The sequence below is a fragment of the Chroicocephalus ridibundus genome, chromosome 2 (genome assembly GCF_963924245.1).
Source record: "Chroicocephalus ridibundus chromosome 2, bChrRid1.1, whole genome shotgun sequence".
Classification (NCBI taxonomy): domain Eukaryota; kingdom Metazoa; phylum Chordata; class Aves; order Charadriiformes; family Laridae; genus Chroicocephalus; species Chroicocephalus ridibundus.
Genome location: NC_086285.1, coordinates 38,700,492 through 38,715,302, shown reverse-complemented (window position 1 = coordinate 38,715,302; position 14,811 = coordinate 38,700,492). Strand labels below are relative to the sequence as shown.

At 46.9% G+C, this 14,811-nt stretch overlaps 1 protein-coding gene across 1 annotated transcript; it reads right to left on the bottom strand.

The window, feature by feature from the left end:
* Nucleotides 1-9,739: 9,739 nt before the first annotated feature.
* On the bottom strand, nt 9,740-12,754 carry PRR15 (proline rich 15). The gene is made up of 2 exons (XM_063323906.1): nt 12,604-12,754; nt 9,740-12,089 (listed from the first exon to the last, which is right to left on the bottom strand). The coding sequence occupies exon 2, from the start codon at nt 12,078-12,080 to the stop codon at nt 11,712-11,714; it is 369 nt and encodes a 122-aa protein (XP_063179976.1). The 5' UTR covers nt 12,081-12,089; nt 12,604-12,754; the 3' UTR covers nt 9,740-11,711.
* Between the last annotated feature and the right edge of the window lie 2,057 nt (nt 12,755-14,811).

Below are 14,811 nucleotides of genomic sequence, written 5' to 3'. Positions count from 1 at the left end.
GAAGGACTTTTCCCTGCAGATTTCTGGCTCCCCCCTCCAGGTCCCTTCTGGGACGTTTTCAGAAGCAGACCGTCGAGCAGGTATTGGTCCTGTGCTGTTTGCCATCACTTTCTGTGGAGCTGCCAGTGTGGGACACATCCATTTCTCGGGTTTTCTAAGCCAGCAATAAGCAGAGCTACTTGGCACGTGAGAGTCAACGCCTCTCACATATGGAGATGGGAAATTAAGAAGCCTTACGCTGAAAATTCAGAATTTGGAGAGCAAGAGAGTGAAGGACCTTTCACCTAGGCCTTAGCAGCTCCATACGGCCGGGCAGAGGACAGCAGCAACCATGCGATGGGAGTGAAGTTATTAGGGAAGGCGACAGAGCAGAGATTAAAAACTGTTTTGGTGCCCACTGAGATTGCTCCGGGCCCAAGACAAAACAAGGCTGATAGATTGAGCTGGAGCCTATGTGCTATTTCTTAAAGCTCTCCCTTCACCACTTTTAGCAGAGTGAACTGTGCGTCCCCTGTAATGCCTTGAGCACCCAGACATACTCTTACACAAGTGTTAAAAACAGCAGATTAAATCTCCTCCTCTCCAGGGAATCTAATAAAATCATAGGCCCGGATTACTCCTGATTTAGTTTACACAGTACTCTTAAATTTAAGCTAAATTAAGCTATTCCTACGGTGTGTTATTAGTTATGGATAGGAGACAGCATTATAAAACCTGTGAAAGTTGTGTCCTTAGCCAGGTCATCGGTGTCAAGAGGAAGGCCTGCAAACACAAAAATTAACTTTTATACCCCTGTTCCTAATGAATAAAGCTTATGGGTATTTATGTTGAATGTAATTAAAAGCCTAATTAAAACCTTGCAATCCCATAGTTGTATTTTCCTTTGAAGTACCAATCTGCAACTTCAGCATGCCTCTCAGGACGGCGTCGGGCAAAGCGAGTGTTAAGACTGACGCATCAAAGAGCAAAAGCTTTAAGTGTTATGGAGAGCTTAAGTCCTCCAAACAGGATCACTCCTGACAGAGAATCAGAATCAATAACAGCAGCTATTGTCAGCGCCCAACAAATAAAGCCTGTAAACTCCATATTTTCAAACTGGTCAGAGGGTGAGAAAAAACTTGCGTGAGCAATAGGCTGAGTCTGGGATACACAATTCATATAGGTTAAAATCTCAGTAGTTTCTAGAAGCTGGTTCTCTGACCTCCTTGCCTTAAGTTGGTCATGCAACTTGCAATAGCTCCTGCTCCAGAGGAACTTGTAGCTCCCTTTAAAAAAAAAACAACAAAACACTTGGATTTTTTTTCTTTTTTTTTTTTTCTGAAGTACCTATGACAAAAGAAGTCTTTTTAGTGATTTTTTTTTTCCTGGAGCTTATTACAGTGGTATAAAAAGACAGACAGTCTCTATGAGACTGAGGTTCTTGCTGGAGAAAATAAATTTTAAGGACCTACTATGTGCCATCTCAAGAAATGATCAATGTTAAGCAATTTTACGTATACACAAGGGACTATGCAATGGTCAGCCTGACACAGCTGGAATTGCACAGGTAAAATCCTCACTCTTCTTGCAGATTAAACTTACCAGGGCACTCTAGATCATCTTAAGGTTACACCATAACTGATATAAAAAATACTTCCCCTGGAGGTGAGTTTAAAATCTGGAGAGTCACTAGAAAGAGTACAGGAGCGTAAAAGTTGTCATTTACCGCAAAAGGAAAGTTCCTGGAGCTGACAGACTTGGGTGTCTCCGTGGGGAAGGAGGCTGAGGACGCCAGTTTGTCCCAAAGGACGTGGGTGAAAAGCTTTTCGCATCAGCCCCTCCCTACAGTAGGAAGGACGTTGTCTATTGCTGTGTAATTGTGAATATTTTATTGTTTGAACATGAGACAGTTTAACTGCTGTAAAACCCAGTGTGTCATGTCACCCTGCATGTGCCTGGAGCTGTCTTCCATGGTTTGTTTTTTTTTTTAATGCTGAATATGACAAGGCATTTTAAAGATACTTCATGTTCTAGTGCAGGCACAGGAACTCCTGCCAAGTACTCGTTCACCCCTAGGAGCAGAAAGCCATCCCTTCTGCTCACGCAGCTCCCATGCAGACGAATTCAAAAGCATTTAGCAAATATTATCTGCCTAGAAATTGGTACATGGTGTTCAAAAGCACAGCCATATTTAGATAAAATATAGCAAAGATATAGCTCGTCGTAGCAGTTGCAAAAGGTGCATGCTAGGCCTGAACCATTGAGAAATCATCAGGGACAAACGCAGACCTTACCGTACTTTTGTGTAAAGGGTCCTTGCTCTGGCGCAAATAAAATGCATGACTTTTGGCCTGCTAGCACAGTCAAGGTTCACTGAGGACTTGGGTTTTGGACTGTGTTCCAGTCTGGGAGTCCTCAAAACTGGGCTCAGGTGAAAGTCCTGGGAACAGGCAGGAGATTTTTGTGTCTTCTCTTTCTTCTGGGACATGCTTTCATCAAGGCATGCTCCAGAGCCCAGGATCCCCTCTTGAGCTCAAATGCCAGCACGATTTCTTCCACAGAAGTGCGTAGGGCTTATTTTTTCATAACAAGAGAGGCAGATTTTTACCAGGTCAAACCAAACGTCCATCTAGTCCTGTACCCTCTGACGGTAATTGATAGCATATATTCCCTTTCCTCATATTCTGAACAGGATGAACACGGGCTAATCCCTTTGCTATGCTCTCCCACTTCTGACAACAGATCAAGGCTTTCTGTTCGAGAAATTCCCATTGGGGGGTTATAACCCCATCTTTGTGTTAATAGCTCTCCACGGACTTTTCTCACTAGAATTTGCCTAATAGTTTTTGAGCCCCATCAACCACACTGAGATACCTAGCCTGACGTTTAAAGCTCTTACTAAGGAAGGTGGCCACTTCAATTGTGTTTCCCTCATGCCTGAGGGGACTCAAACCTACCTCTGTCAGCAGAGTCACCTGAGGCTGCAAATCTTCCCAGTCTGTTGAAAAGGCAGGTTTCTCTAACTACTTGATAGGGCAAGGCATCTTCATCCTCAGGCATATTTTTAATAGCCTCGGGGCAGATTCAGAGTGAAGATTAACAGCAGAGTAACAGAGCAGCTGCTCAAAGCAGAGAGCAATTAGCTGGCCTAATGAGAGAGCAAACCCCACCAGTAAGACTGATCAAAATGGCACAGTGATGATAGATTGCCATCAGCACGAAAGAGAACTGTCAATGTGCCTCTCTTAAACCAATTATTTTAGTGAAAAGTCTGCATGCTACCTACATGTTTGGATCTGATCCATTAGCAAGGATAATGAGTGTCAGGCTTAAGGTCCTTCAGATCATGCGCCGCTTCCTACGGGAGTGGACAGGCACCTAGGTCAGTCACCCATAGTCAGCTCCATCTTCAGATGAGATCCCGCAACTCTCATTCGCAAGAATTTCACGGGTGTGTTTGTGAACAGATACGGACCTTAGACAGAGGGATCCCTCCCCATAAATTCAGCTTTATTTTATCATGTAAAAATGGCTTCTCTCCAAGTTCTTTAGTCAAGCCTTCGATGAACCACACCCCTTCTCAGGCCTGGCAAACATATCCAAATGGTATTACCGCACTACTCAAAGGCAGATGAAAGCAGGTGGGGAGCTGTCACAGCAACAGGCAGCAGCAGCACAGCTCCCACAAGCCAAAGCACAAGTAGCTTTGATTTGGCAAAGAAGGGTAATTAAAAACATGCTCCTCCAGGATCCCTGTGGCATTAACTCCTCCAGGATCCCTGTGGCATTAACTCCTCCAGCAGTAGCTTTTACTTTCCATTTTGCTGGTTGAGCAAGCCCTGTTTTCTCTCGAGGTGCTCTAGGGGATGTGTGGTAGACTCAGAGCCCTTCTCAGGTACAGTGCCACCGAGGAGTGACGCGGGGCGTGCAGGGACGCTCCGGCCAATGCTACAATCCCCAGGCAAGACAGGAAGGACAACATTTTCAAAATGCTTCCTGCGTGTAATAGCCTATGCTGATTTGCACAGGTCCACGCCTAAATGCAAATCCTTCACACATACTGGCAGGTGGCATCTTACACGCAGATACCCAAGTCTGGGTGTCACACATGTCCTGAGAATACCCCGTTTGTCAGTGCACACCGAGCATTCGCATGCATAAGTACCCAATCTCAAGAAGCCCAGTTTCTACTGCCATATTTTCCTCTCCCCAAAGAGCAGACACTTCTTGGTATCACTTCTAGAAGCCTTTATAGAGCATGCAAATGCCAGAAAGGACCAGCAAAGCTTTGGCAAGTGGCCTTTCCCCAGCCTTGCGAACGAGCTGAGGATCTTTGCGGTGACAGTTCAGGCCCGAAAGCAAGTTAAAATTGTATTGCTGGTTACTGCTCTGGATTGCAGGGTTTGGAAAGGTGTCGTATGACTGCTGCTTGACACGGGCATTTGTGAAGCAAACATTTAAAAAAAGAGCTTGAATAGCTCTTAATTAAATGGGTTTGCATTGTGCTGGGTGAGGGTGTGCCCCATCCTGGCTGGCAGAGCGAAACAGGTAAAGGCCAAAGCAGTAACTAACACCAAAAGGAGGGGAGGGAGTCGGGGGGGCTCCGCACACCTCAGGATTTAAAACTATCTTCAACCTTTGGTCTTGTTCTCAACGGGGACAAAAAGGGCCAGAGAAGATTTCATTGGGGTTTCTAAAGAAGCTGTTTAGCCGCAAAAAGCTGATCTAGAGGTGGAGGACAAAGGAACAATGGCTCTGCCGAAATGCTACACGGGGCTGAGCTGAAACCATCTCGCTGAGAGGTTCTGTAAGGAATAATTTCAAGTCAAGGCTGGAAAAGATCAAATAGCAGCTGGAAAGCAAGAATATACCAGGGAGGAGGGGAGAAAGGAGCTATACTGCTTCGGCACAAACGGCTGAAAATACAGGATAAAAATTACATGTGTTATTAGGCAGTTCTTTTGCATTGTTAACTCTATTTGCCTTGGTAAATAAACCAGAAATGTACCTCTTTAACTTCCTCATCTTAGCACAGTTTTGATTGTTTCTAAGAGGTTATGCTGAAGCTTAGATCCACAAAGGTACTGAGACACCATTGAAGCAAGTGGAATCAGACACCTCAATGCTTTTGTCAATGCGCCCATTTAACCACACTGGAAATCTGCAGCTGCACGAGGGGAGATACATACTCACACAACCACACCACTTAAAATACACATTGTAGGTTATAACTAAATTGGTTTTCCAATATGTACAAGTGTGATGCCAATGCTACAAATACAACTACAATTCCATTTCTGCCTGTTCTCGTTAAAGTCCCGGCCATAGTTTACAATGCACAGCATCAGTAGCTGTCCTGGAGAAGGCTGTGCAATGACCCCTACGTTTAAGTGATGTTCAAACTCCCACGTATCCAAAGGTTCCTCTCAGGGATCGAAAACTTTAGAAAGCCCATTTGAACCTCTTGCTACCACTGACTACAGCTCAGTTTTCTTCGGCAGTTTCCGCATAGCCTGATTTCTGGTCTCAGACCAGATGCATCGTTCCACTCAGGTACTTACTGACGAGCTTTACTGTAGCCCTTTAGCTTGAATGTCCTTTCTTTAAAGTAGGGAGGATGCATGGGTTTTTTTCAGGAAGATGAAAGAATCAGTCTTCAGTGGTGAGCTCACTTCTCCAGAGCTCTCCACAACTGCAAGGTATTGGTATTAATTTGAGTTTAGGTTTAAGCATAGGTCATAGGAATATCTTCAGACTTTGTGGAAATGTTTTGCAGGAGACAAGCCCAGCCAAACTTCTGTTCCGGTACAAAAAGAGAAGATCAATAAATAAAGCCAGAGAGGTAATATGGGGTAAATTACTAATTTAAAAGGTGACTGTATGGTAAATTATTATAGCAGAAAAATAAAAATGTATGAATTAAGGAAGAATAGCTGTCTATAACAATAACAGATAATATTTTAAGTGCTTCAACTGATCATTTCAAATGGGGCCTCAGCTTTTGAAAGCTGCTTTCAATCATGGTCAGCAACGTTTGCTGTTCTGTGATTCCTCACCTTCTCACCATTTTCCGTTTCACATGCAGTTCAGCAGATGTTAATTAACACCTGCGATAGCTAATTACCTGGAGGCATTTTCATATCTACTGTTAGCCAGCTGAGAACTGAGCCAGAAACAAACCGTAGCTTCCCAGCCTTGCAGGAAGAATTAAACTAGCTTTCAAGGCCCCGTGTAACGTGTAGTCATTGGTTTGTCTCTTCCTCAAGAGAATGCCAGTGCAAAATGGTGTCCTTGTGTGTTCTGTACCTCTGGTCATTTCGTAACTACTACTTCTCTAGCTACTTAAGGGTCCAGCAAGGAGGTTTCTATAGCATTGGCATGCCAAGAAAAAAACCCCAAAATAGAGAAGCCAGAAAACATGTCTTTTCTCCTCTTCCTCCTCCTCGCAGAGGTCTGAGCTACAGCATTTCTAGGAAGTACTGTTGGCAGGATTTCTCTTTGAAGTTTACACCACGTGCCTTGTCCTGAACCCAATGATGTTAAACAGGACAGGTAAACCAACCCTGATTTTTGGAAACTTCTGTCGCTGAAAGCGCATGCCAAGATAAACACAAGCAAGGACGAGCAGACTACGAGGCTCCTTCTGTTTCTCAGGTAGTCGGATTTCCAGAACCAAGACCAAGGCTCAGTTCTGCTCCTTTTCATAAAATTGAGAGGGAATGCACCCAGAAGGACATGAAGAAATGAATCTATTATAACTTTCCCTTTTCCCTTGGACACTGAAGTGTTGCCCACTCTCCTGTCACTGAACAGTCCTAGCGAGATCAGTTCATCTGCTCAAACACTTACAGGCTGAGGATAAGACAAAGATCTGGAAAGCAAAATGGACTGAGGTCAGCAGTGAAAACAAAAAAAAGAAGTGAGCCACTAAAGCTCAAGGATACACAGTACCTCTAATTTTTCATTTCAACGGACATAACATAGGTATGGTTCTTATTTTCAGGAACGCAGAAGATCGTGCTTTTTATCTCTTTAGCGTAAAAGGAACTTTGGATCAGGGGAACGACCTGAGGCGTTGCGAACAGGCAGCAGAAGATTCATAGCACGTAAAGGCTTGCATCTGAGAATCAAGCCTCCTTCACACATCCCAGAGCAACTGATAGCCTGGTAACTAATAATACCCCGAAAAAACATTCTAACTCATTTTTACTCACATGGAACATGACATCTCGATCTGATGAGGATTACTCGCCAGAGTAAATTTTTCATTTAAAATCATGCCTTACAGCTATCACGGCAAGCTGTTTGCTATCCCCCAAACACGTATTATCTGATGTTATATTGCTTTACCTAGATAAAATGGGCAGCAAATCAAATTCGTAAGCTGCAGTTGCTAATCAATATGCTTTAGTTGAGGACTACATCCAAATATTGTTTCTTAGAGCTACTTGTGAATTTCAGATGTGTCATTAAGGATGAAACAGATAAAGAGAAACTAGTTCACTACTTCTGGTGTCTATAAAATTGAGCAACTTTATCCCATTTGTTTTATTCTGAAACGAAAAATCACAGCCAGCAGGTCTGCCATCTTATTTACAATACATTAGTGATGAAGGGGAAAGGTTTGTTTTTCAAAATGGTGTAATTATATGGTCTCAAGTATCATTCTATAACTAACTCTCCCTCACCCCAGCTTTTAAAAGACATCTTATAAAATACTAGGTTTGGGTTTCTTTCTTTTGCCCTACCAGATAGGATCCCAAAAGGCAGCAAAACGAACTTCCAGTTTGTACGTGGTTTTCTTCCAATTAGCTCTCAGATGTTTGAATGAGCTAAATTAAATATGGGCTTTAACGTGAAGCATCCAGCTGCACCGGCCAGGCCAAGGCTGGGAGTTCCGTCCTTCAGATTTTAGCCCTTGTATGAGGTTATCTTGTTAATGGGCGAGAGGCTTGATATTTCAAATATTAAATTATCAGTGCTTGCACTACAGTGAAAACAGAACTTAAAAAAAAACACCCCAAAACCAGTGAAGGTTCCTCATCCTGCTGAAACTGTAAAGGCCCCCTCTCCATTTTTTCAGTTCAGTTTAAGTCATACCCTGACATAGCATCTGAGGTTAAAACTCTTGAGGCTTTCAAGACATTTATTCCAGTGTTTCCAATTTAGGATCATTTTCTGCAGGTGCTCCCTATAATCTTTGTTGAGGTCCAGACTGACCAGCCTACAATAGCAGGGAATGATTCACCAGACAGCTACTCACAGATTTATTTTTAGTTTTGGCGAGAGCAGGAATAAGCAGGCATATATTTTGCAAGTTCATTTGAAAAGTTCACTCTATTTACTAAATATTTATTTTTGCCTCAAAACTGCAATCCTAAGCAGTATGTGGAATAATATTAAGAAAATTGCACTACAACTGACATAGCTGAGGTGGAACCTCATCTGCTTATTTCCATTTATTTTGTCAGTAAGTCACTGCTTGCTTTTAAAAACAAACAGCAACTACTTTCTCAGCTGCCCCACTTCCTAAACCTACTTCCTGATACATGGTCTTTATAAAGATGAGGGAAATACCTATATTAAGAATGCCGACAAGCCTTTTAATAATTCAAAGCACAGAAATGCACCATTGTTATAAGTGGAAAACTATTCTCCAATACAAAAGAAAGGTCCAATTTTCTCCACTTCAAGGGTTAAAAAAAAAAATAATTCAGGTGCTCCATAAAATGTGGTCTTTTTCTGTATCAGCTTAATTTATTTACATGTGCATGGATGACTTAAAGCTTTACCTGATGCTCAGGTGACAAACAAAAGGACTATTTCTGCCCCACAAGTTGGTTATGGCCAACAGGGCTTCTCCCCCCTGGCTGTGGTGCACGAGTCAGCACGAACCTAGAGATATTTCTGCGCGGCCCTTGCAGGGAGGGCGGGGAAAGTGAGACGAGGCAGGCAGCCCGTTTTCTCATGGATCTAGTTTTTCAGCGGCTGCTATCAAATTCATTGAAGCAAGGATTTGGCTGAGCAGGAAGATAGAATTACGTCTCCTTCCCACAGCTCAAGGTCAGGATAAAGATGGAGGATGGCTGCGAGCGAGTCATTTTATCTGCATTTATTGACTTTATATTTCAACTGAATTTCCAAGCTGAAAGTACCGTACACAAGGATTAAGACACAGCTAATATTTAGTCACACATTAACCAGCACTGATATCGGATCTTAGCAGCCATCTGAATAGCACACCAAGCTTCTTCTCAAATAAAACCCAAACTGGTAGGTATCTTGTGCTGAAGTAAGGACATGCAACTAATAAACCTGAGACATTTCTAAAGTGTAAATAGAGGTTCACTGTAGAAAGAGGTAGCTCAGAGGTACAGAAGAGAGGAAACTGTATTTTCACAACAGCGTAAGGATTAAAAATGCAGAAAAGCATCTGCATGAGATGTATAAAACACTGTCCAGAGGCCTGGCATGCTCAGGCCTCTGGATAGTTGTGAGGATCTGACCCTCGCAGAGCTCACGCTAAACCAGACGCAGGAGTAAGAAATGCACCAGAGCAATATCTGCTTACTTGTTCTTCCATTTTGGACACGCACATACAAAAAAGGTTCTTTGGGCCCTAGAATAAATGAATACAGGCGGAACTTTTTTTACCTATAATAAATACGAACATGTTGCCTTCCAAAGGTGGTACGACAACCCTGGCAGCAAAGCCACCCCTTTCTGCCCCCTTTCCCCCTGCCCCGGGCTGACTGTAGCTGAAGTAAGGTTTTCCTTCATCCGTCTCTCCGTTCCCAGCTTCTAAACTTTCCTCCTTCTCTCTCACACCCCTTTGTCTGAGGCCGGGGTTGCTCCAATTGCTTCTTCTCAACAGAAGGATTTCAGATGCCCCTTGACGGAAGAGGCTCCACGTAAGAAAAGCATCTCCAAGGAGAAAAGTTTAAGAGCTCCCCCCACAACCGCCCAGGTCATTGCTTGGCCAGCATATAGTCAGGAACATAAAAAGGCAGCCCCAAACCAGTACCTTGTAGTTTTACTAAGTGAAATAAAAAAAAAAGCATATGACTGCACATTGGGTGGAAAAGAGCTTTTATGGAAATAGATTTGATGCTGCAGTCTCTTTGTCCTTGGGTTTCAGAGCCTGAAGGAGTAGGTGAGTGAAGGACCGGTAAGTACTGAAGCCAGCCAGGTTGCCCGAGTTTATCGCACAGGAGCTTTTGAAGTTCATTATATATTATTACACACATTGAACCATTGGGCACTTGCCCGGCATCTACTGTATCATTTCAGTGACTGGTTTAATCTGTATTTTCACCTGGAACTCATCTCTCAGCTCTTGTTTCCTTTCAGGTCACTTTTTATTTTTAATTGTCCTTAAATCATTAGTTACAACCAAACAAAATCGTAACTGCATAATACTTGACTGCTAGGAAATAATTTTCAGTCCCTGCCGCTATGTAGTATCTTATCTCACAGTCAGAAAAAGTCTAAAACCATTTTAACAATAGAAAGTATATTGCGAATGCATTTAAAATAAATAAATCAGTTGTTGCTACATCCCCTACTATCAAGAAATGTGTTAATTACCGAATGTTTTTTGATGAGTTTGCTCTGTAAGGCACAACACCAGTACAAATCTGGCTTATGGTTTACTTTATCCAAAAAATCCCGGAGCTGATAGATGGAGCAGACAGCTGCCCAAGTTAAAGCGCATTATCTCGCTATCAAAAGAGATCCTGGGAATCTTTAACCTTGCTTCACAAGCCTTGGACACAGTAAAGAACATTTCCAGTGGTGGCCAAGCCCTTTTCCACATTAGGAGTACAACCCTGCCTGTGCTCTCCAGGGCTGCTCTCCTCTCCCAAAGAGAGTATTTACATTTTATCGCACAATTTCTTCATCAGAACTTCATTATACCAGTTATCACCAATTATGCAAAAATCATGTGTTCCCTGGGTAAACAGCGTGAATTTCTAGGTAACAACCGGCCTCCCCCTGTAACAGAACTACGGGAGACCAGACTCTGAAACACAGTGAGAAGAGGGAGAAAACCAGCATGGTCCTGCCTTTTGCATATTTCAATACGACACGATGTGGGGCACGGGCAAGCGCCTGCCCCTCGCCATACCTCTCTTTTGACCCCCGGCAGGGGAAGGAGGATGGCTTCACAGCAGGACAGGAGCAGGTACGGCACCGCCGGAGGTCCTTGGCCCCAAAATTAGAGGAGAGCACTTCGTTCCCCCCTTCCTTCGAGAAGGCAGCGCGTGAGATGAGAGCAGCAAAGCCCCTCCTTGGCTGAAGAGCAGAGAGGAGCTGGGTGACGGGCCTGAGAAGTCACTGCAGTGGCTCACGGCAAGGGCCAGTGGGAAGGCAGAGAGAGCCCAGCGCCAGCCCTGGGATAGCACCTTTGAGTCCGCTCACCACAGTACAGGGAGTGGGGTGTTTATTGGTGTTATTTCGTTAAGACAATCGCGTCGTCCTGTCAGCAAAGGGTTTGGTCTTGGCGGTGTTCGTGTAACGCAGAGGAGTCACTGGTCTGGCGGAGGTGCTGGGCTCCCTGCAGTGTCCGGTCAGTGGCCAATGCCACGCACCTCCATGTCGCCCACGGGGCCAAGCGACCCAGCTGCGGGGCAGCCGCAGGCTCTGGGCCACCTGTCCTGCCGGTGTTCCGGCCACCCGTCCCGTGGCGGCTCCTCACGGGGCCGCGGCTCCGGGGGCGAAGCCTTCTTGGGCTACTCGCTCCCTTGGGCGTCATGGCCCCGGGCACCGCCGCCGTCGAAGACCTCGGGGCTGTCGGCCAGCAGCGAGGTGCGCACCTTCCTCCTCTCCTTGAAGCGACCCGAGTGGGAGACGCGGAGGCTCCGGCGGTTGCCGCCGCCCGCCCCGGCGGCCTCGCCACTGCCGAAGGGAGACGGCTGCTCCTCCCGGCCGCCGGGGCTGGGGGGGGCGGCGGGGGCCGACTCGCTGGCGGCGGGGGGCGGCGGGGCGGCCGCCGCTTCCTTGTGCTTCTTCTTGCTGGTCAGCGACTTCCACCAGGGCCCCGCCGAGCTGGCCTTCACGCCGGCGCGGGGGGCGGCGGTGGCCGCCGCGCTGTCCGCCATCTCCGGCTCCTGCGGGGGGTGGCGGGGGTGGTTAAAGAGAGCGAGGGCGGGCCGGCAGCCGGGCACGCCGCCTCCCGGGACCCCTCCACCGCTCCGGGATCCCGCTTCCCCAGGCACAGGGGAGGCGGGCGGCGCTTCTGGGGGAGGTCTGCCCTTCGCCGCGGGAGCTGCCGGGCAGGGAGGGGACCGGTCCTGCACGGACAGGCGGGTGGGCACCGGGGGAGGATTTTCGCGCTGTGCCCCGGTGACAGGCCGGGAGGCGCCACCCCGCCTCCCCCTGCGCGGCCGGCAGGGAGACTTCAAGGTAAATAAAGCGGCGGAGCTGGTCCGCGAGACCTGCGCTCGCCACCCCCCCTCAGCCCCAGCGGCGGACCCGAGGCCCGGTACCGTGGGGGCCGCTGCCTCCGCGGGCGGGACGGGGCGGGCAGCCCGCGCACCTCCCGGCGCCTCCTGCGATGGGGCACCGCTCCCTCCCTCCGCCCGCCGGCTCCGGGGCGCAACAGGTAGGGCGGGCGGCACTGACCTGCGGGCGGCCGGCAGCGCTCTCCTTCTCCCCACGGGGAAGCGCGGCCGCTCCTCCCTCCCTCCCTCCCTCCGCGGCCGGGAGGCGGCTGTGCGGCGCTGCGGCAGGTGGCGGCCGGCCCCGCCGCTCGCCCCCGGGGGCGGGGCGGTGGCCAGGCCGGCCCCGGGGCCGGGGCGGCTCGCGCTCACCTGCCCGGATCGCGCCGACTGGGGCGGGGGAGCGGCCGCGGCGGGGCCGGCCCTCGGTCCTCCAGGTTGCAGAGGGCGGGGAAAGGTCGGCGTGACCCGTCCCCCCGCTGAAGGGACAGCCGGCGGCGGCGGAGGGAGCCGTGGCGACAGCGTGGGCACAGAATGGCCACCCGGGGCTGCCCGCGGCAGATGCGGGGCCGCCGGGGTGCGTGGCCGGAGCAGTAACGCCTGTTGTTCGTGCACACGGTAGATGTTGCCGGGGTGAATGTTGTGTGGCCGTGAAGAAAGTAAGAATTGCCTTTAACTGCCCATCTTTAAAAAAGCAAATGTGGCTGACGTGCTAAGAAAGGCAGTGCCATCTAATATTTATACTTAAACTGGCTTAGAATCGGGACTTTGAATTTCTGTGTGATGAAAGATGGCCATACAAATGTCTTTCCCTTTTTTTTTTTATTCATCCAGAAAGGAGAAAAAATGATTTGGTTGTGCCACCCTATTGTGTTAAACGTGGTGATTTGCTCTTTGGAGAACTATGCCACGTAATATACATTTGATCCCTAACACCCCTCCTGTCAGCTACACGTTCAGTTACCCAAGGGCCCTGTGGAGGAGTTCCTGAAGGCAGAGGTATTACAACCTCATCTTCTTTGGCAGGTCAACTTCTGCTACTTGCAGCTTCCCCGAATAGCCCATAAAGGTAAGACATATGGAAATCGGTGAATGCAGGTTACTGAGGGAGAGGAGCCTGGGGTGTGTGTTTATATTACTCTCTAGATTGCTCTCTTCAAACCCAAAGGCTGGGATAGGGAAGCATGCGTGCACAACACACTCAAAAGTACTCTAAATTGTCTATCATTCTAACTGATACTAGCAGCAAAAAATCTCTCCTATGGAATAAACCAGTAACTTAACTTCCAGTGAGAAAAGATAGCCTTTACATTCCCTCCTAACAGGTAAGCAACTAGCATTTTCTACGATGCATAGCACCAGGGGATGGGGCTCTTTTGGGCCAAGGACAGCAACAGACCATAGGGTCAAGTTTCCCCCACAAACTGTAACGTACTGCTGTACTACTCATTTGTATCTACGGAGAAAGGGAACACGAGCATCTCCCCTCATCTCGTGTCCCAGGAAAGTGCCTGGGAAAAAGGGAATTTATGAAGAAATAAGGGTAAGTCCTTTCCACAGAACATTACTGGTTGGCATTTATAGCTTCCATTCTGGTTATAGGCTTATACAAAACATTTACCACCATATTACTTGTTTATATTATTTTCATTACCATGGACCTGACCTCTTAGCTCACATAATGCCAAACTTAAATCAGTGTGTTTTTTTCAGTTCAGCCTGTTTCAAAGAATCTTACAATGGAAGAGATTTGTCCTTTTTGCTGCTGCACTGAAAGCAGGGTCTACTGAAAAGAGACAGGCAGGTTGGAAAGCTTTCCGAGAGACGTGTGAGTGCGAGGGTGCTGCCTGCATGAGTACGCAGTGGCACAGGAGGACAGCAAAAGCTGCTCTTGCCTTTGAACGTCAGTGCTACAAATCAGTCACAACACGCTGTTCCGCAAGATTGTCACTAGGGTTAGTGTTTATATGAAAACAACTCTTGACAGTGAAAATGTATGATCTGCCCCTTTCTTACTGCAACAGTACTTGTTGCATGCCTTCAGTACACATATATTTGCGGTGTTGACATGAAAATAAAATAACCAATTGCCTCTTTTGATGCATTAAAGTTAGATATTATATTCATTTAATGTGACTACTGAAGTTAAATTCTGTCCTTTCTTTGCAGAAGAGGATAAAAATTAATGGGGTTTCATAGTGCCAAATAGGGTGGATGTGCAGCATTCCAGCAGACGCCCCAGTACACTGCAAAATAAAACTGTAGGGCCTCTTATCCTACACTGTAACATGCTCCTTTTGTGTAGGATTGGATCATGTTGACATAAGGTCTCTTCATAATTCTGCAGGCTCTCCAATATTCAGAAGTACACCGGTGTTCTCAAGATTCAGAT

Coding starts and splice junctions, on each gene's coding strand:
- PRR15 (XM_063323906.1), bottom strand. CDS start 12,080: ATGGCGGACAGCGCGGCGGCCACCGCCGCCCCCCGCGCCGGCGTGAAG.